Genomic DNA, 21,666 nt, shown 5'->3' on the forward strand with positions numbered 1-21,666 from the left:
AACAACCTTTTCCCCATAATTGCACACAGGAAAATAAAATTTGTTACTGCATGCTGGAAAGTATTAAAATTCCTGGGTGAAGTGACCCTTGATATAAACAACTGGCCCAGGGATGCAGGTAGCTAGCTCTGCAGCCTGAGAACTTGTACTCCTTTACTATTTAATAATTGCTCCAAGAAAGGATTTTTAAAAAAGATTTCTTTTAACATGTTCACTTACATTTGTACAATGCTGAAAATGTATGTTGACATTTTTACTCTTACCGTTTACTTGTCAAGGGAAGGCATAATGAATATTCAAAGTCAAGCCTAAAGCTGTAGTCACAACGTTAAATTATGAACTCGAAAAAGGCCGTTTGCAATTTAAGTGCTCTCTTGTACAAAGCATCAAAAAGTTAAATACAAGTACTAGTCTTAAGCAGTCACACAAGTCTAAGCCACATTTATTTGCACATGTATAGTAATGGGCAACAGATACTCCAAATTCATACAAATTTATAAAACAACAAAGGTAATAATCATTTGGTACCACTTGCGTGTTATCTTGCTTACAGATTCAAGTGTAGATGAACTTCCTTCATTTTGTAAACTTTCATACAATACTTACTAAAACAAAAATTCTTGAAAACACATTGGCATGTTTCAGTTACGGCCAACACAAAAGTTAAGACAAGACCACAAACTCAAAATCCAAGCTTAGAATATACTTTTCTACCTCTCTCCCCTAGAAAGTGACTTTTTTTCTTTAATAGATGTATATGCTATATCACACAAGTAACCAAGGAGACAAAAAATGATGCTCCCATAATCGTAAAGAAAACTCCAACCAAATCATACTGTTTTAAGTTATCTACCAAAAATATGGTTTAAGTATGAGAAATGGGGAAATGCTTAGATTAAAATAACAAGGGAAATTAGAAAAAAATGGTGATTTTAAGGAGAACAAACTATGTTCCCAACAAATCTGCAAAGATCTGACTTTGACAACTCAAAATAATTGTCTAAGGCAAATAAATGTGAGGAAACCTTCAAAAACATTCTAATCACGTTCAATATCTAGTGATAAAAGCTGAAAATGATATCAAGAGAATACTTATTATACAAGCGTCAACAAGGACATCCCAAAACTAATGAAAGAAATGCACATTTATTTCTACAAAAGCAATGTATGATACAGAAGGGAACAGACTTAAAGATTTACCTATTAAAATATACAGATTCTTACTGAAGAGTATAGGATATTTAAAAAAGATGACAAGGGATGTTAATTTTTTTATTATTATTGTTTTTACATATTTTGGAACCTCACATAATTTTGATAAATAACTCTTACAAAATTATGCAAAAGTACAAGAATGTCTGGTAAACAAACAGTCTGTATTTTCCAAAAAAATTTTTACAACATGCAATTCTTAAGGCAGCATTCTCCTTACAAGGAAAGGTAATCCTTTTACTCATCAAGAAATCTTCTGCTGCAAAGAATAGGCTAAGAAAGCCTGGCTTCTTCCATTAACGCCTTTTGTCTTTCCTGTCTGATTTTCGGTCTCTTTCACTTCTTGAAGATCTTTTGCCTGATCGACTACTCTCTGATATAGACCTCTTTCTGTCAGATCGGGAATTCTTATCCTTTGATCCTTTTGTATCTCTACTACTACCTCCTTTTGAAGATTTGTGACTTCTTTCTAGTCCTGAAGCATCCCTTCGCTTCCGATCCACACTCCTTCTGTGCTTTCTATCTCTGTTATGTCCCCGTCCCCTACTCCGACTTCTACTCTCACTACTACTAGTAGTGCTGCTGCTACTGTCTCTACTGCTGCTGCCACTTGTACTGGAGCTGCTACTGGAACTACTTCGACTACTGCTACTGCCACTGCTGGAACTGCTTCCGCTGCTGCTACTGGTTGAACTGCTACTAGAACTACTACTGCTACTGCTTCGACTTCTACTCTTGCTGGTTTTATTTCTAGCTCGACCTCTACTTCTGCTCCTCGTTTTGGTTTTGCTCTTGCTCTCTGAATGTACTGTCAAGACGGGTTCTACTATCACCTCAGTGAGTTTTACAGATTCTACAGGAAACTCCTTCCTCTCAGGTGGTAAATGCCCTTGCTCCTGAATAACCTGAGGTGGTGGCTGTGAAACAGCTAGTGGCAAAGTCTCAGGCTGAGAGAGAGGCTGGGGCTGGAGTACTGGCTGGGGGTGGGAGTGGGAGTGGGAGTGGGAGTGGGAATGAGAGTGGGAGTGGGAGTGGGAGTGGGAGTGGGAGTGGGGCTGGGGCTGGGGCTGGGGCTGGGGCTGAGGCTGAGGCTGAGGCAGGGATTGAGGCTGAGGCAGGGATTGAGGCTGAGGCAGGGATTGAGGCTGAGCCACAGGCTCAGGCTGGGGCTCAGATTCTTTTTCTTCCTTTTCCTCAGGCTCATTTTCGATTTCTAGAACACTAGCATTCTCTTTTGCAGGAGAAAGAGATTTACATTCTTTATCTGGCTCAACTTCAAATTCCATCTCTGGCTCCAATTCCTTGCTAGTTTCATTTTCTGAAGGTTCTATGCTTTCAACTTGGTTGATTTCCATTACCTCCTGCTCAGCAATTACATTTTTGACACTCTCGACCATCTCCAGCACATCCATAACTTCTTCAGGCTGACTATCCTGCTGCTTCTCACTTTCCCTTACCTCAGTTTCCTCCTCCAGCTTAACTTCCATTTCCTGCTTCTGTTCCTCCTCCTCCTGTTCTTTCTCTGCATCACTATGAACTACACCTATTTCCTTTTCCTCTTCCTCTCCTGCTTCCTCTATTTCTACATCATTGTGCTGATTACCTGTCTCCTCCAACTCTTCCTCTCGCTGAGCCACCTTACCCTCTTCTTGTTCCGACTTCTGTTCTTCATTACGCACCACTTGATGCTCTTTTTCCTTCATTGATTGTCTTCTAGGCCTAGCCTCCATTTTATTTATTTGTTCTGCAAATTCGATGCGTCTACCTTCAAATAAAGCTAAAGGATAAAAATTTACACATGTAAAATATACTATGATTTAGAAAATTCAAAATCACAATTTGACACCTGGTCACAAATGGTTATCGAGCTTATCTAAATGTCTTTTTTGTAAAGAGACGACAAAAGACTGATTACAGCATGTAATTACAAACTGATATAAGATGACAAAAGCAAAGATCCACTGGAAACCTATACACTAAGAAATTAGCAAAACCACACCACATTATCTGATGGAAAAACAGGATAATCTTTTGCTATTTTACTTCATACTAAATGAAGAAAATAAAGCTTCTTTCAAACAATCAGTTTGATGGTATCATATCATGCATTAATTTTTTTGATCCCAAGGAGACACAAATCATCTAATCACCATCTTAGTAGTGTCTACCCTTCCATGTGTGCTTCCTCTATGGACTACATCAATGTTGACTTTTTCTTGATTCATCAGCATTTTTATCTGGCTACTAAGAGTATCAAGCAAAAGAGAAAGCTCACTCAAATGCTTAAGAAATAAACATGCATTAAGCACCATCACCTAATATCCAAGTTTCCAGTTAATATCTATCATGAAACAAATGCTCCTCTACTCCAAACACATCAGCATCTTAGAATATCTTTCTAAAAAGTTAACTATTGAATCACAGATGTCACAGGAAACAAACATGTATGTATTTGTGTGTTACCTTACCCATTAAGGAAATTTCAAGGGACCTCTTCATTTATACTTACCATTCATTTTTCTCTGTGACTCTTCTATTAGTTTTTGGGTAGCTGGACACATTCTTCCAGGAATATAGAACAAATGGGGCTTTGTTTTAGTTCTTATATATTTAATTATCTTGGCATTATGCTCATTCCATTCTTCTTGCTAAAGAAAAGGTAAAAAGGTCAGCGCTTTTGTCAACATGAAGGATTACCAATCTTAGAATTTCAAAATATACTCACCAGCTGCGCAAGCTCAACCTTCTGTTCCAAAAGCCGCAGTTCTGTCTGTTTAGCACGCCTCTCTTCAAACAGTTCTCTCCTCTCATTTTCAACCTGCTTTCTTTCTTCTTCTGCCTGCACTTCAAGTTTCTGTTCAATTTCCTGGCGTCTCTTTTGCTAAAGATAAACAATAATCTTTGAAAGCTTATTATACATCCTGATTATGTGAAGTATCACAATTTTACTGTTGTCTGCAAACATGTTTCACATCTGCAATTCAGGACACCAGCTAATTCAAACTTGGCGTTTGAGGTGGACTGCAATTTCCCTTCCAGGAAATGGGGACTGAAGCCTTTTCATGTATAAATCTAAAGTTTAAAGCCATTAGCTATAATATCAGTAAGTGTTTTATTCCAACATAATTTATGAAAGAACCTTACCTAAAAGTTAACCTGAAAAAGAAGAGTACTGTCTTTATAGGTTATCTTCAGTTATTCTTTCCAAAGCAAAGAATTTGAGACAAGTGATGTCCTAGTGAACAAAGTAACTAACAAACTAGTCAACTGTTTTGAAAAATCTACGAAAAAAAATCTACATTCCTCAAACGTTGATGCTTTAAGTTTTTATATTTTCTAATAAAGTTAACATATGAAAGATGAAATAAAATAACTGAATTGTTATCTTTCACTACAGTTCTCCCGAGAAGCAACATGTTTGTGTTCAACTCTAAGGACACAATTTTGTAGCTTTAGTAAAACAAAAACTTCCAGGAAAATGACACAGTTAAATAAACTCTGGAGGGCAGGGAATATAATTTATGCTGTTGCTTCTGGAGTGCCTCTGAGTGTGTAAGTCTTAGAAATTATAATTATTTAATAAATTATGATGATTAGTAAGTTCAACTTCCTGTTTGAAAGAAAGCACTCTAAGGCCTAAAGAAATGAACAGACATGTCCAAGACCACAAAATGAGATTGTTATAGAGCTGAAACCAGAATCCAGGTTCTCCTGAATCAGACTAGGCTCTTTGAACCACAAAGCAAAGTTCACTAAGTTACTTTAACAGCACCTCAAAAAGAACCAGTCAACAGTATAACAACTTGAGAAAGTTTTAAACGTTTCTGCTTGGCTTCATTTTAGGCTAGCAATTAAATCTTTTTCTTCTCTCTTTTTTTTTCCTTAGGAAATATTAGTAACGTGCTTTATGAAGTTTACAGTTAAATCTTGAGAACTTTTCAGTGTTTAAGAAATATGTCATCAACTACTTTGATAGCTTAAATAAAGGAAGCAAAGGAAAAATTGCATAAATACCCTTTCGGTAGCAACAGTGGATTCTTGTTTAAATTTCTGAAGGGTGCCCATCAACAAGCCAAATATTCGTCGGTTCCTAAAGAACAGAAAAAAAATCCAATTTCAAAAGGTTCCACTTCATTTAAGCCTGCCATTTCCTAAAAGAAGCATAGCATAGACACTTGAACAATTCCTTAAATTTTCTTAAAATTGCATTATTTGACAAGAGTTGTTTTCCTCCAGAAAGATACTTAAGATACCTTTGCTTTCCCTTTTCATCCATATTTTGATCCTGGATAAGGTCTCTCCGTGTGCGCTCTTTGGAGGTAGCTACAACTGAAGACTGCAAAGCTGGCTACAGGAGAAAAGAAACTTCAGTTATTTAACTAGCATACAGTGGCACTCCTTTAAATGTACTAAGGTGAAAATACTATATTCACCCTCTATGAAGTTCTTTTAATCTCAATTACCTTCTTAACATCATCGTCCTCTGGGTCGCTTTCTTGGCGTGATTCTCTCCGAGTCCGACGCTCCCCGCCCAGCCTGACAAAGGAAAATGAATTTAAAAGGACCAATTCAAACTCTGATCTCCTATACCTCTCAAGCTGGTTAAGTTTTTGTAGTACAAGTCAGAAAAGTAACCCAAATTATTTTCTCAATATTATTCTTCTCATGACCTTTACTTTGGTAAAGTTTCTGTTATTGTTAGTGAAGAATTGAGTTTTGAGGGATACTGGCTGTCTCAGTTCAAATACCAAGGAAACAGACTCAGGGTAAGTGCTATACTACTCAATTCTAATACAACTTAATTCAACAATATTTATTAAAATTTTATATTTGTATGCTACCTCAGAAAATGGAACATACAACTACGCCTTCAGAAACTTGTCCTCTAACATACCTACTGACTGCCCCTTCAAGGTCTCTCTGTTTGGCTGGGGGTCCTCCTCCAATATCTGAGAATCCACGCCTGCAAAAAAAAAAAAGGCCAACATAAAGTAAAGCACTTGGAATTTGAGAAAAATGGTATTTCCATTTAAGGAAGATAATTTAGTTGCAATTAAAAAAAAGACTTCCAGTTAAAGTAACCTTAAATTGGCATTTACTTCAAGATGCTTTTGTAGCATTTCTTTTAAAACTATGAGAATAAGTTAAGTGTGCACATAACTGGTATAGTTACTATATTCTTCAATGTCTAGTTTTGAATGCAAATGAAATTCCAGGATAACTCTACAGAAAGCTACAGCTGATCACAGCTTCAAACAAACCAAACATTTCTAACATTGGTTCGACCAAGAAATTTGTTTAAACCGTTTCGTTAATTTAGTGTAGTAAGTAGCAATGAGTTAAAATCCTAATGAAATCTTACCTCAGCAATAAACTACCACGTCCTCTACCTCCACCAGGACCAGAAAGGGCCAGCAATCTGGCTTGGATGGGCCTACAAGATATTTACAAATCAGTACAAAAATCGTTTCTTATAGCACCAAATACTTTAACGGGTGCGGTTCATCATCAAAAATTAACCAGAAAAGTTCGAAGATGATGGTTTCAAAACCCACGTGTTTGAAACAGGACACTAAGCACTTTGCTAACTTCCTGATTTTTTTCCAAGACCAGTATCACAGAAATTATATTTACCTCGATGCCACTACACATTAACAAGCTTGAATCAGGTCCGGATTTCGCCAACCCAAAGGAAGTTGCACGTGGGCAAGAGCCGGGGGGCGAGGCGGCCGGACCGCGTCCCGGAAGCGTCTCCGGGCCAGCCCCGAATCGGGTGGCCCCGGGAGAAGGAAGGCTTTGTGCTGCAGTTCCGGGCCTGCAGGGCCGAGGGCGGGAATCGGCAGTCTGGGCCTTCCCGCAGGTGGGGAAGCCATCCTGGCGCACCCAGGCCCCGCTCTCCTTCCTCACGCACCTGAGCTCCAGGACTTACGGTGGGAGACCTGGAAATTCCCACCTCACCGAGGACGGGGTTCCACGGCTGCCCCGGTAACAGGCCTCGATGTTCGAGTCCTCTCAGGACTGTCCGCCCTCCCCGCCCCAACTCACCCCGGCTTCGTGGCTGCCTCTCGGAGCCGGCATTTCCCATCCGCCCCTCACCTCACGTCATTCGGATCCCGCCCGGTGAGCTTGCGAATATTCTCATCCACATTCTTTAAGCTCTCTTTGGCCTTTTCTAGCTGCTCCTGCAAAGTTCTCACTGCGACCGCCATCTTCTCCCTGCAGCAGGCTCCGAGACTGCTCTCCAGGCCACGCCTGCTTGTGTCGCGCCGCGAGACGCGAGAAGACTGACTGCTGGACTCAGCCAATGGAGAGAGGAGTTGTATTTCGGCCTCAACCACTCAGCAACCGGAAGGGGGAGAAGCTGCCAGCCTTTGTGACTCTGGGCCAATGAAAAGTCCGCCAGACGGTCGCTTCCCTCCCCGATTAGCTGCGGGTGGCTGCGCTCCGCTTCTAGCGCAGAGTCGGGGCGGATTTGAGAGTCTCTGGGTTCTCCAAGACGTGAGTTTGCCGACCGGCTCTTCTGGCGGGGAGAGTGGAGTTTTCCAGCCCTTTTAACCTGTATATGACGGCCTCTTATCGTTTTACCATCTGTTCCCCTCAGAGTAGGGTGCAGGCGAGTCTTTTTTTCCCTTTTTCCCGGGTAAATGATTTGATTAGGACAGGGTGCGGCCGTTCTGTTGGTGCGCATGCCCAGAGAGGCAGTGGGAGGGGCGCAGGCTTCTCTTGACTAGGTTAAGCTCAAATGAGCAGAGGGAAGCGAAAAGTGAAGGAAGAGGAAAAGTCATTCATCATAATAGCTAACAATTGCTTTGTGTTGTACTCTGTGAAACATTTCACGTGCCTTATCCCCCACAAACCAAAAGCGTGAATAAACTGCCTGTTGTTACTGATAAGGAAATACCGTAACTGTCCCCAGGTCACGCCGGCCCAGAATCATCATACGATCGATCAGACTATGTGCAAGGCTTTACTACAATTAAAAAAGCGACGGTGAGACAGAAGAGACGTGCATTAGCCTCTACACTGGTCTAGAGCTGGTTGGTTTAAAATAGGATCTGGGGGAGCAGCGCTACTGTTAGCTGTGTGTGTGTCGTCCACCTTCTGGTTCTGCTCTACCCGCACTGCCAAAGTGAGAACCGGCTTTGTTCCAGAAATGTATTTGTAAATTGTAGATCAGTAAGCATTTTCCCACAGAAACAATATTATCAGTAATCCTTGTGTTCTCATCCTCCATCTGCAGCCAGGCATCCTTGCATCAAGCATTAGCAGGCCAACTGTATTTAATCCGAGTTACCATTTTAATTCATCCAACAATCCTTAAAAGCTCTTACTGTGTTAAGCTAGACTCTGGAAAAAAGCCTAGAATAAGATAACTGTGGTTCCTGCTGCCATGTAGTCTGTAGGCTCCTCAGGGAGCAAAGATCATTCATGTACTTATTCATTCGACAAATATTTATGGAACGCCTACTTTTTGCCAGGCACTATTCTAGGCCCTTGGATAGTCAGTGTACAGTAAAGATATCTGCCCACAAGGAGCTTGGCGGCAGGAAGAGTGAGGAGACAGACGATAAGCGTAAGTAAATTACATAGCATGGTAGAAATGGGTTAAGTGCTATACAAAAAAGAAAAAGTAAAACTGGATAAGAAGGATGAGTGTTGATAAATAATTATATGACTCTGGGACTTCCCTGGTAGTCCAGCGGTTAAGACTCCGTGCTTCCACTGCAGGGGGCTCTGGTTCGACCCCTGGTCTGGGAACTAAAATCCTGCATGCAGCGTGGTGTGGGAAAAAAAAAAAAAAATTACATGATTCTGATTGTGAGCACACTTTGTCTCATTGATCCTTATTACAATCCTGTGTAGTAGGCAGTACATGAAACCTGAGAATGTGGTAATGGTACCACGAAGTGTAACAATGTTTCCATGGGAGATGCTTCTAGAGTTAGCCAAAAACGTAGGATCTATTCTTACTTCCGTAGACTCTATTACTAAGATCCTGGGAAATTTAACATAGTCTAATTTATGGGGGATAATCAGTAGGATGCCATGTTCAACATTTAGTAATGCTCAATAAATATTAGTTTCCCCTTTAGTCTCCAGAATATGCAAAGAACACCATGTTACTGTGGTTTGAGAAATTGACCTTGGTAAGTGGCCAGTGTTTTGCTTAATCCTTGACCTTGATGGTGGTGATGAGGGAGAATGCAGTTGGGACATAAAGGACCTGATTTCACATATGGGAAATTTTAGTGCTGGAAAAAAAGATTATGATTGCAAAATACTCTTCAAAATTAGTGTTTCTTTTCAAAGGGTTAGGTGAAACTTACATGCTTGATTTTATGAGGTGATGGAAAAAACGGATCCAAACATTAGAAGGGGATATGAAAGGGTATGAAGAGTTGAGAGGTTATTGTTAACAATTTGAGAAGACTCGACATATTACTTCGGGGGAAGCAATGAATTAATTGGGGAAAAAATCTGCTTTGTAAATTACTAAGAAAAGATCTAATTATAGGCTAAGCATCACGTTTAAGACAAAGTTTGCCAAATTTAAGACGTGCATATGATCTAACATATGTATTCGCATGTCTGTAGGGGTTAAGTCCCACATCCACCATAGATTCTTATATGAACCCCGTCCCAAAGTGACGTCGCATTTCTGATGTCTTTAATTTGTATTTTCTGATTCAAATTACCTTGTGCTTTGCTTACTCCATCCTTCTTGTCCCTTGTACCCTACTCCCAGTAAACCTCCTGGTGGCCAAAACGGCTCTAAATCTTTTTGTACACCCAGGCTTAATCCAAAATGGATTGGGATAATCTCTCAATATACCTAAAGTATATAGCCTGAAAAATGACGATTTATTCACTTAAAAAAATTGTATTTATTTAGGCTGCACCAGGTCTTAGTTTCTGCATGCGGGATCTTTAGTTCCGGCATCCAGACTTAGCTGCGGCATGCATGCGGGGATCTAGTTCCCCGACTAGGGATGGTACCCCGGACCCCTCCATTGGGAGCGCGGAGTCTTACCCACTGGACTACTAGGGTAGTTCCAATATTCGCTTTTTTTTTTTTTTTTACAACTTTTCATATTAAGCAACATATGGCAGAAGTGGAAGCTTTTGATGAAGCTAATAGAAATTCTTGTCAGTTCTCACATAGCTAATTAACACAGAGATGGCAGCGGGAGGTCCCATCTTATTTTACCACCTCCCCCGCCCGCCGCCTTCCATGTCGTAGGGGGAAGAAACCTTCCTCCTCTCTGGGCGTCAGCGGTTCACCCCGCGGAAGGAACTCTATGACCATAGAGCTGGCGAATGCCGGGGTAGAGGAGACCGGAAGTTGTTTTTTCGCCTCCCCCGCCCAAGGGCCGGATGGGGTCTCTGGGAGCTGGGTTTGGTTCCCGCTGCTGTCAGACCCTTTCGTTTTGCCCAAGGACTTAATGGTCCTGGGGTGGGCGCGCCGCGGCCCTCGGCTCACTCCAGTATCAGCCTTCGGGAAGCTGAGTGAATTCCTTGGTCTCCTAGCAACGAGGGACGGGCTGCGGACTGAACGAGCGGCGGCGGCTCAGCCCAAGCTGCCCAGGCGCTAGCCGGAACCCCGAGCCCGGCCCAAACGGGAGCCTAAACCCGGAGCTTGGGAGAATAAGCAGGAAATGGCGGACGAGGCGTTGTTTTTGCTTCTGCATAACGAGATGGTGTCTGGAGTGTACAAGTCCGCGGAGCAGGGGGAGGTGGTGAGTGCTGCCACACGCCCTTGAGGTCCTTTTGCGGTGACACTCCTTGTTTCCACTCAGTTTTCTTTTACCCCCGTCCCATCACCACTCATCGCCTCCCGAAGTGTAGGCAGATTGGTCCACCTTCAGGTATCCTAAGCCTTAGAACCTGTCAGCTGTCTTAAGTCTTTCATCCTTGTCTCTTTCGTATCTTTTACTATTTGATACCTTTTTGTCCAGTCCCATATCTGTGTGTGGCACGCCACAGATTTTTTGTTTTGTCCCTTCCATGTGTTGTCCCTACCATGATTTGCGTCAGTTAACTGCTGATTTTGGCACCCCTACTTAATTCGGCTGTCACTTCTAGCACTTCCCAGTCGTCCACTGGACAGACCTCTCCCAGCCTGAGAATCCTGTCCCTCCCTCCCCATCCCTAACCCTCAGTAACACTCCAGGCAACTCAAAGAAAGAGGGCTAATGAGATAATTTTTAAAAATATTTAGTGTCCATTATATGTCAGAGCTAGTTTTTAGGAATATAGTAATGAGCCAAACAATGGTCCCATCCTCCTGGAGGTTACTTCTAATGTGTGGTAGTCTTCATTCGCTAATTGATTCATTCAGAAAATATATTAAGCGTGTATGTGTATTGTGGGCCTGACATTGTTAGATGAATAAGATAAAGTCCCTGCCTAACAGTCGTTGAGGAATAAGGGTTCAATGAATAATTAACGTATTGGGTGGTAATTAGATATGGAATCATGGAGTTGTAGGATTTTATAAATGAAATATTACAAATTCATGCTCAAGTCAGAAGCTCTAGTTTCTATAATGCTATTGATAAAGAGGGGTGGAAAGTGAGGGCAGGAAAAGCATCCTAGGCAAAGGTAAAGTCATAGAGGTATGAAAAAGTGCAGTGCATTTAAATATGCTTGAGTATTTCACTGTGACTAGATTGAATAGGTGGAGAGTGAGAAGTTTTGAAAGCTGAAGCTAGAAAGAGGTCTGTATGATTAAAACACATGGACCTTCTCAGTGGAGGATTTTTAAGGAGGAGAATTACATGCTCCATTTGCATTTCAGAAAGATAAACCATTATTTGGGCTGGAGAGGGAAGGTCCTTGTAGTCAGAAGACCCATTATTGGAGGAGTCCAGGCAGGAGATAATGAAGATCTGGATAACGAGAAGAGGAGAGAAAGTTTGAGAGATAGGAGGAAGAATCTCTAGAACTTGATTAGGTATAGGAATGAGAGTTGAAAAATTATCCCCAGGTTTTTAGCTTGAGCCACTGGGTTGGATGGAGAGGGAATAAAGAAGAAAGAGGTGATGATAATGAATTATTTTGAACAGGTTGAATTTATGGCACCTGTAGGACATCGAGGAAGAGGTACTGTCAGTTTGTAAACTATAAGAAGGATATTGGCTGTTTTGGGTACTATAACAAGAATGCCACAGACTGAGTGGCTTATAAACAACAGAAATTTATTTCTCACAGTTATGAAGGCTGAGAAGTCCAAGATCAAGGCACCAGCAGATTCAGTGTCTGGTGGAAGCCTCCTCCTGGTTCATTTATGGATGTGTTTTGGCTGTGTGCTCACATGGTGGAAGGGGCTAGCTAGCTCTCTGGGGTCTCTTTTATAATAAGGGCACTAATGCTATCCTTAAGGGCTCCATCCTCATGACAGAATCACCTCCCAAGGGCCCTACCTCCTAATACTATCTGGGAGTTAGGATTTCAGCACGCTAATTTTAGGGAGATATTAGTAGGAAGACATCAGGAAGAGTATTGGAAATGAAGCAAATTCTATTCCTTTTTTTTTTTCCGGCTGCACCTTGCTGCATGTGAGATTTAAATTCCCTGACCAGGGATTGAACCACTGGACCACCAGGGAACTCCCCCAAATTCTATTCTCATTCAGATCCATCTGTAATAGAGATTTTTTCCAAGTTACAAACTTTTGACTTTATCATCATCCATAAGCAATAGTTAATGTTTTGCATCTGTGCTAAGTGCTGAGTAGCAGACATTTGCTGTTTGTGCAAAGTCAGCTTTCCTTATACCCTTTTCCCAAAAGAATAATTAGCAACACACCTTTTTTTTTTTTTTTTTCTTTGCGGTACGCGGGCCTCTCCACTGTTGTGGCCTCTCCCATTGCGGAGCACAGGCTCCGGACGCCTAGGCTCAGCGGCCATGGCTCACGGGCCTAGCAGCTCCGTGGCACGTGGGATCTTCCTGGACCGGGGCACGGACCCGTGTCCCCTGCATCAGCAGGCAGACTCTCAACCACTGCGCCACCAGGGAAGCCCCAACACACCTTTTTTATCACAAAACATCTGCTCCCCATCCCACCATGTGTGCAATCAATTCTCTTCATTCTACTCTTTCTACTTTCTTTTCCTGTTCCAACTCTTGCCCAGGAAAACCTTTTTTAAAAATCCCTCTCTTTTTTCCCCCAGTGGATTAGCTAAAATAAAACAGCTGTTCTAATCATGACTGATAATTCTGAGACATGTGCTAGTCCTATAAGAGAAAGGAAATCCATAAGTTTTGAATCATTTAAACTAAAAACAACTTTCTTTTCCTATTGCAATTTGTATATGGTGGGGAAAAAATTTTAAGTCCGTATAAGAAAAAGGGATTTTTAAAAAGTTATATGGTAGTCCACAGGGCAAGACAGGAATAAAGACAGACCTACTAGAGAATGGACTTGAGTTTACCGGGAGGGGGAAAGGTAAGCTGGGACAAAGTGGGAGAGTGGCATGGACATATATACACTACCAAATGTAAAACAGATAGCTAGTGGGAAGCAGCCACATAGCACAGGGAGATCAGCTCGGTGCTTTGTGACCACCTAGAGGGGTGGGATAGGGAAGGTGGGAGGGAGGGAGACGCAAGAGGGAAGAGATATGGGGATACAAGCATAACTGATTGACTTTGTTATAAAGCAGAAACTAACACACCATTGTAAAGGAATTATACTCCAATAAAGGTGTTAAAAAAAACAAAACAAATAAGTTATGTGGTAGTCTTGATGAGTAGAATCCATATTGGAGTCTAGGTGTATGAGGGTTTGTTAGTGTCTCTACTTCGAGTGTGCTTCAAATTTTTCATAGTAAAAAAATGTAAAAAAGACATAATCCTATCATCCAGAAATGGTTTTTATATATCTTTTTAGACATAAAGTCATAAGTGTAAGTGAAATAAAGGAAAAATCCCAATGTTCTCACCTTCCCAATCAATGATTTTCAAACTGTGCTTGAAGAGGAATTAAGTCTAAAAACTGAATAATTGGACATTTACCAATTTATGGAGAATAGTGGTTTTTTTTAAGGTTAATGGATAAAATATTCTTAAGTTTTTCTTAAAAATTTGATACTTTACTAGTGAGCACTCACAGATGCCAAAGTGAATGAACAAGTGCAGCATCAGAAGGTTTTTCCTGGGGCTTAATTCAAAAGCTCATGTGATCAATAGCTAAGATTTGAGAATGTCTGCATATAAGCAGATTTCCTGCTTATCAGTATGTTCCTGGGTTCCTGTTCCACAAAGAGCATCATGACTTACAGGTACTCATTCTACCTAAGCAAGTTTGGGAATGGGTGTGGAAATGAACAGAATGGTGCTGAGTGGTCCAGTAGAGAAACAACATGATTTGGGTTTTACAAAGTCTATACCAGAAATACAGAAGATAATCAAAGGAAGAAAAAAAACTAGAGATGAGATCACTTGGAAGGCTCTAACTGAAGACCAGGAGAGAAATGAATGCTAAGAGCTACTTAAGCAGTCAGGAGAGAGAAGATGGATTTTGAAAAGCATGTAGATAATAGGCTCCGCAGGACTGCAGTGTGTGTGAATGGCTGGGAGCAAGGAGGTAAAGAAAATGGAAGTTTTCTGGTTGTGGTAACTAGATAGATGGTGGTGCCATTGATGAAGTTAAAGAATTTTGGAGGCAGAGCAAGCTGAGAATGTTAATATCATTTGAATACACCTAATTTGAGGGGCCTGTGGGACCTCTGGATGGCTGTGTCCACTAAAGTCTGTACTAGAAATACAGGTTAATAGTCAGCCCCATTAGTAGCATACATGGTTCCTTAGAATAGAGTTCAGCAAATAATGAGGCCTATGGTGGTAGCGGGAGGCAAAGGCTTCAGAATACATAAAAATTCTTGCCCTTTTGGAGCTGTATTCTAGGAGAGGGTGGGGATGAAGGGACATGAGCAATACAAAATTAGTAAAATGTACATTAGGTTAAATGGTGAAAGAAGTTCCTTGGAGACAAGCAGGGAAATGAGATAGAGCATCAGAATCACTTTAGGAGGGGTTCTTAAAACACAGCTCGCTGACGCACACCTACAGTTTCTGATTCACTAAATTGGGGGTGGGATTACAGAATTTGCAGTTTTGACAAGTTCCCATGTGATGCTGATGTTGCTAGTCTTGGGACAGAATTTGAGAATTACAAAGATAGAAAGTTTCTGAAGTGGAATGATACTGTATTTTAAAAGGTTGAAATGAGCCTCATTGAGATGGTGACATGTGAGTGAAGACTTAAAGTGAGTGAGTTGGTCATGTGAATATCTGGAGGAAGAGCTGCCTATGCAAGAGCGCTGAGATTGGAGCCTGCCTGGCATGACTGAGAACAGCAAGGAGATCAGTGGAGCTGGATGGAGTGAGTGAAGAAGAGTAGAAGGTTGAGGCCAGAGAGGCACAGGAGTCTGGATTGTATAGGGCTTTGTAGTTCATCCAGAGAATTTTGAGTCTACGACTTAGGGGTGGTATTTAAAGCCTTAAGAGTGGATGAGATTGTCAAAGGAAGAGTGAAGCAATTGCATGATTCCAGGCATAGGAAGGTGGGGTCATCAACTAAGACATGCTGAGAAATGGAAAGCTTGGATGACTCTAACAGACATTTTGAAGCAAGGGACGATAGAACTTAGTGAAGGCACAAAGGGAATGACTGACAGAAAAGTCCAAAGCGATACCATGACCTCAGTTTTATAACTGAGGAGAGAAGAGGAGTTGAAAATGGAAAAAGCCAGGGAAGGTGAGAAGAGTAATTGGGAAGGGGCTTTGGCATTTCTGAAAAGTAATAACAGTTCCCTGTTTATCCTATTGCCTTATGAAAATGATTAGTACTAAGAAAATTCAAGTATGACTTGTAATTCACTTTTTCTTACAATGTTTCAGTGAAAAAAGTATAAATATTTACATTCTAGCATTCTAAATTTATTCAAAACTGTTTTTAAATAGGAAAATGGACGCTGTATAACTAAGCTGGAAAACATGGGGTTTCGAGTGGGACAAGGATTGATAGAAAGGTGAGCAGTATGGATTTGAAAATTTTCTTCCAGGTAGGTTATGAACAAAGATGATCCATTTCAAAAGACTGAATAAAACTTGAGACAATTTAATTTTAATTCCCAAACTTTATTTATTCTCTGTTCTTTAATTCACAGATTGAAATTTCTTTTTAGGTCTGATGCTATTTTAACTCAGTTATCCAACTTTCATGTTTTAATATTTGAAGAAAATATGTATCTTCTATGTTTTAGACGTTTTTCCTGAAAACTTTGGTATGCTGAAACAACCATCTAAAATCTTACTGCATTTCCTACTTAAGATCTAATATGTTCTTTAACCTAAATGGAATTTTGTTTAAATGCATACCTTAGAGTCTCTGTCTATGCATGTAATAATCTTTCAATTTATAGATCAATTTTTTTAGTATTCCTTTCTCACTATCTGAAATAGTTGAACTCTGATTATATTTTATATAACAGTACCATGATTATGCTCAGCTTTTTTTTCTTAATGTGCTAATTGTACCTAAAATTGCTGCGTACTGTTAGACTAATACACCTTTAGACTAATTTTAGCCCCCAAATTATATAACAGAATGTGAATCCATTGAGATGGGATCTACTTTGCTTGGTGCTTATCACTTTATGACTGTCAGTAAATGTTCAGTGCTGTTGTGGCATTTGAAAATTAGTTAATAATCTGCCCCTCCTGCTTTCTTTGGAGGAAAAGTACTGTATTACTTCTAGTTGATCTTTTTAGGTTTACGAAAGATACTGCAAGGTTCAAGGATGAGTTAGATATCATGAAGTTCATCTGTAAAGATTTTTGGACTACAGTATTCAAGAAACAAATCGACAATCTAAGGACAAATCATCAGGTATTTAGATAAATTAAGGCCTATTTTTTAAGTCCTTTAACTTAATATAAATGTATTTTAGTGATTTACTTATTATGTAAAACTTAATTTCTCGTCAACTTTGGAATGCTTCTCTTACATGTTATTAATACATCATTACTTTTTTTCTCTAATAGGGTATAGTGAATAAAGACCAAGAGACAATTATCAGTAGTTATAGCTGTCCCTTTCCCTCAATTAAATTTTAAGTTTTAAAAAGTATCAGGTATCAGAATGATAAAGGTTTTATTATTTCATTATTATTACTTATAATATGCAGAACCAGAAATATATCACATTTTTCTGAAGGCTAATTTAGAGAGCATATTTAACTCTTAAATAACTCTTGCCTGTTTAGTTGCTGTCATATTTCTTATTCTTAAAATATTTTGTTAAAATAAAAATAGGTTGCATGGAAAATCATGCATAAAATAGATTTTATAAAACTCAAGGAAATACTTGGAGTATATTTGGCATTTTAATAAGGTATAAAAATGAAAATAATGTATCTTGTAGCTACCAATAGAATTCATTTTTTCAGATAACAGTATCAACCTTAGCTTATAAATACCTGAAATGCTAATAGGAAGAAGTGACTATGATTTTTGGCTTTCTAGGTATGAGTTAATAACATATAGCTGCTAATTTCACCCAGACATGTATTTCTGATTCTTTCGCACTAGACTGTGTTCTTTAAGGACAGGAACTGTCTTAGGTATCTTTGTATCTTCAGTATCTTAAAGCATTCAGTAAATATTAGTGTTATAAAATGCTGAACTCTTCAGCTTGAACATTACAAAACTTCTTCATATAAAGAAATTTTGACCAACAGAAAGGTGAGTTTTAATAACTTTAAATATTTCTTAAATTGTTTTGAAGGGAAGAGTACAGATTACATTGACTTTGGATGTTTTTCTATTTTTGGAACAGGGCATCTACGTACTTCAGGACAACAAATTTCGCCTGCTTACTCAAATGTCTGCAGGAAAACAGTATTTAGAACATGCATCAAAGGTATTTAATGGAATAGAAGATCGGGGTTTTTTTATTATGAAAAAAGTAGAACCATAGGGAAAAGTACAATGCCAATCACAACAGACTTTTGAATTCAAAATATGTTTTTAAATTGTTCCTTTTGTTTAAACACTTTTCAGTGAAACAGCAGGTGTTCATTATATTGAAACAACTAACATTAACCTGTAGCTAAGTAGGCTTATGATGACCCATTAAAGAAACACTGTAGTTTAAATGCCATTAAAAATGTAGATTAATGGTAGATTCTCGAATACAGTATGGATACATCAGAAAAGATACTCAAGCTTAAAAAAACTGGTATTAGCTATGCAGAATTATTCACCTCAGAGTTCATATTTACAATCTCCATCAGTAAATTTAAAAAATGTTTTAAATATAGTTAACATTTGTTTCTAAGAATACATGTTTTGTGTTAAGTATATCTGTGTTTCTGGGTTTCATGTATTTTTTTTCAGTCTCAGGTAGGAATCAATAAATAGACCAGATGTATTAAAGAAAAGCTGACAAGTTTTAATATAAGGGTTCCTTTGAAGTGGTTAAAATATCTTGGGCAAGCATAGCTCCAGTGGCGCAATCGGTTACTGTGTGGTACTTATAAAATACCTTGGGCAGTATGTATAAGCTGCTGTTTATCTGTAAAATCTGTCCATATCTAAATTATCTAACACAAAGGCAGTTTGGTGTAGTGGAAGGAGTATGCACTTGAGACCAAATAAATCTAGATTTTAAGCTAACTCCACAACTTACAGGTTTGTGACATTGGGTAAGTTACATAACCCCTCTGGACCTTCCTTAGTATCCTTATTAATAAAATTGATTATAATAATACCTATATTATAAAGAATCTCTAGGTTCTCTCCCAGCTTACAATTTCATGACTCCATATCTGATTATCAGTACCCATTTATTTATATTAATTATAAAATAATATTCTATATTATTCATAGATACATAGTAGTGTTGTTGAATATCATGCAAAATGTAGATAATAAAAAATTTCTTGGATTATTTGATTTTTGGTTCTCATTTTTGTCCTGGCTGTCTCTGCTGTGGCATAGCCCCATTTCCCTTCCTTGTTTCCATATGACAGGGTTTCTCAACATTGGCGCTTTGATAGTTTAAACTAGGTAAGTCTTTGTTTTGGCAGGCTATAAGTCTTGAACAAGTCAGGATTCTTGGTTGTAGAAAGCAGAAACCAATTTTGATTGAATGGAATAATAATTAGTTAGCTTACAGAACTGATGGGAAGGCTCAGAAAACAGGCAAGAACCATGGGAGCAGGAGTTCCCTCGTGGTCTAGTGGTTAGGATTTGGGGCTTTCACTGCTATGGCCCAGGTTCAATCCCTGGTCGAGAACTGTGATCCCTTAAGCAGAGCATCATGGTATAGCCAAAATTAAAAAGAACCATGGGAGGTTAAAGCAGCCAGAAAGCCCAAATCACTCCACAAGGAGGGTCTATTTAGAACCCTTCAGGCAGCACTGAAGGTAGACACAAATCACCTCTGCTGCCTCTGGAACTAATTCTAACGGGTTTCCAGCTTGGCTTTGTCACAATCATGATTTTCAATGATTTGAAAAATTCTTCCACAACCCTTCCTTAAACAGCAATGACTTATTAATATCAAGGTTTAACTATCATTTATCAATAGCTTTACTATCTTAGTAAATCCTTAATATATTTTACAATTTTTTTTCTTTTTAGTACTTAGCATTTACATGTGGCTTAATCAGAGGTGGCTTATCAAACTTGGGGATAAAAAGTATTGTAACAGCTGAAGTATCTTCAATGCCTGCCTGTAAGTTGAATTCACATTTTTTACAAATGTTTTTAGCAATTATTTTTCAGGTCTGGTGTTTTTTTGTTTGTTTCTTGTTTTTGTTACTTAGAGAACATCTAAAATGCTAAAACCATTTCATTTTACTTTTATCAAATTTTAACATTTAATGTAGTAACATACTTATATTCATAGTCAATGATTTTTTAATTCATAATAGTGATTTAAGAAAATGTGCTAAGGAAATCCAAATTTATAAGACAACTTAAGGAATGATTCTTAACTCTTAAAGGACAATTTTCTGCAGTATTCTTTTAAGATAGCAACTTTCCTTATAGTGTTGAAAAAATTTTTAAGCAGTTTTCTAGAAAATATCTATTATATAAAGCTAAATAAAGCCAACTAGTCTTTTATTGCTAAACTCCTTTCCAAATATCTTTCCACCAGAGCTACCAACCAAGCATAAAATTGGCTTTGAGCATCACTGTATTTCCTTTCTATTCACAATAATTAGCAATGAAATACCTAAAATGTAGGAATCACAGAGAAACAAAAGCAGTCATTCACAAACCAGATAATCATATGATAAAAACGAAATTGACTTTATCAAATATCGTGAAGAGTGTGAAAAGTTGTTTGATATAGCAAGTTTCTTGATTGAAACTACTTACTAAATGAAGCAGGAAACTGATGTTCAGGCCTGTTTTCCTTGTACCTAAAATCAAAGAATGATTTTTCATGTTTTCTTTTTTAGGTAAATTTCAAGTGATGATACAGAAGCTATAGAAACTACTGAAATGCAAGGCTTCAGTAGTGTAAAGAGATAAATTATTCCTGTATAAAGTATTTCAAGCAGCAATGATTTAATTACATTGTTGGACATTTGTATTGATATAAGCTATTTGCTAACTTATATAATGAAAGATGCACTCTTAAGCAGGAGTAAGGGTGTATTTTATCAATTTAACACAGACCTTAAAACAGGTAAAGAGACATTCTACTGTAACATACACTTTATTGAAACTATTCAGAATGAAAACCTAATTTCAAATAAGTAAACAACAATGCAGGACCCTTATTTAAACATTCTTATTTGCTTAGAGTGATATGTATTTAACCAGAGATGAAGAAATAAAACTCAGGGTTTGGTAAATTAGCATAAAGAAAGTATGTACCAATCAGAATCTTTTCGGTAAGAATGAACAAATTTTGGTTTTGTTTTATGAATTTGTTTTAGTTATTTAAAAAAAGCAAAGAATACATTAAAATTTAAACTTTATTATTATTTTATTGCTTATAATTTATTTCTATTAAGAATCTTTATGCTTGTATAAGGATTTCATTATATACATTGTGTGTGTGTTGTGTATGATATATATATCATATTTAACTGCCTAAATTGCTTAAAAACTTTATTTCACTTTAATAGAATTCAGTTCTTGAGAGCTCCATTAATGTAATGAAGTGAAATATAGATCTAGATAAAGTGAGATATAGATGTGAATTCAGTGACTCCAGGGCCAAAGAATATTAGGTATTTGAGGAAGGCATTTTTTTTTTTTTTTTTTTTTTATTTTTTTTTTTTTTTTTTTGGGTTGGTTTGGGACCTGCAGTGGCAGGCAGATTCTTAACCACTGCACCACCAGGGAAGCCCGAGGAAGGCATTTTTATACTTCCTGTTATCAGTCTTGACTTTCAGTTTCTCTCTCCATGTGTGGAAGTGCTGGTGA

At 38.5% G+C, this 21,666-nt stretch overlaps 2 protein-coding genes across 6 annotated transcripts; one reads left to right on the forward strand and one right to left on the reverse strand.

Annotated features, from left to right (window-relative positions):
• Positions 1-424: 424 nt before the first annotated feature.
• PNN (pinin, desmosome associated protein) lies at positions 425-7,488 on the reverse strand. The gene is made up of 9 exons (XM_024762015.1): positions 7,309-7,488; positions 6,575-6,646; positions 6,107-6,175; positions 5,676-5,748; positions 5,466-5,560; positions 5,227-5,302; positions 3,938-4,093; positions 3,722-3,860; positions 425-2,989 (listed from the first exon to the last, which is right to left on the reverse strand). The coding sequence occupies exons 1-9, from the start codon at positions 7,419-7,421 to the stop codon at positions 1,509-1,511; spliced, it is 2,274 nt and encodes a 757-aa protein (XP_024617783.1). The 5' UTR covers positions 7,422-7,488; the 3' UTR covers positions 425-1,508.
• A 77-nt stretch (positions 7,489-7,565) lies between these two features.
• On the forward strand, positions 7,566-21,215 carry TRAPPC6B (trafficking protein particle complex subunit 6B). Of its 5 annotated transcripts, none has more exons than XM_024762017.1 (6): positions 7,566-7,710; positions 16,180-16,247; positions 16,990-17,107; positions 18,056-18,139; positions 19,864-19,957; positions 20,691-21,215. In XM_024762017.1, the coding sequence occupies exons 1-6, from the start codon at positions 7,600-7,602 to the stop codon at positions 20,720-20,722; spliced, it is 507 nt and encodes a 168-aa protein (XP_024617785.1). In that variant the 5' UTR covers positions 7,566-7,599; the 3' UTR covers positions 20,723-21,215. The 5 variants fall into 5 exon arrangements, with proteins under 5 accessions (XP_024617785.1, XP_024617788.1, XP_024617787.1 ...); XM_024762019.1 differs by having other exon boundaries at positions 7,705-7,825; XM_024762021.1 differs by lacking the exon at positions 7,566-7,710 and adding an exon at positions 8,322-8,341.
• Positions 21,216-21,666: the final 451 nt, after the last annotated feature.

This window comes from Neophocaena asiaeorientalis, unplaced genomic scaffold (genome assembly GCF_003031525.2).
Source record: "Neophocaena asiaeorientalis asiaeorientalis breed wild unplaced genomic scaffold, Neophocaena_asiaeorientalis_V1.1 scaffold190, whole genome shotgun sequence".
NCBI lineage: Eukaryota > Metazoa > Chordata > Mammalia > Artiodactyla > Phocoenidae > Neophocaena > Neophocaena asiaeorientalis.

Excerpts from the sequence above, each read along its gene's own strand:
- PNN (XM_024762015.1), bottom strand. The coding sequence starts at position 7,421 with ATGGCGGTCGCAGTGAGAACTTTGCAGGAGCAGCTAGAAAAGGCCAAA. Across the intron at positions 5,749-6,106 it reads CTTGAAGGGGCAGTCAGTAG|GCTGGGCGGGGAGCGTCGGA; the intron begins GTATGTTAGAGG and ends TTCCTTTGTCAG. Across the intron at positions 5,303-5,465 it reads GATGAAAAGGGAAAGCAAAG|GAACCGACGAATATTTGGCT; the intron begins GTATCTTAAGTA and ends TCTGTTCTTTAG.
- TRAPPC6B (XM_024762017.1), top strand. The coding sequence starts at position 7,600 with ATGAAAAGTCCGCCAGACGGTCGCTTCCCTCCCCGATTAGCTGCGGGT. Across the intron at positions 16,248-16,989 it reads GGACAAGGATTGATAGAAAG|GTTTACGAAAGATACTGCAA; the intron begins GTGAGCAGTATG and ends TGATCTTTTTAG. Across the intron at positions 19,958-20,690 it reads AGTATCTTCAATGCCTGCCT|GTAAATTTCAAGTGATGATA; the intron begins GTAAGTTGAATT and ends TTTCTTTTTTAG.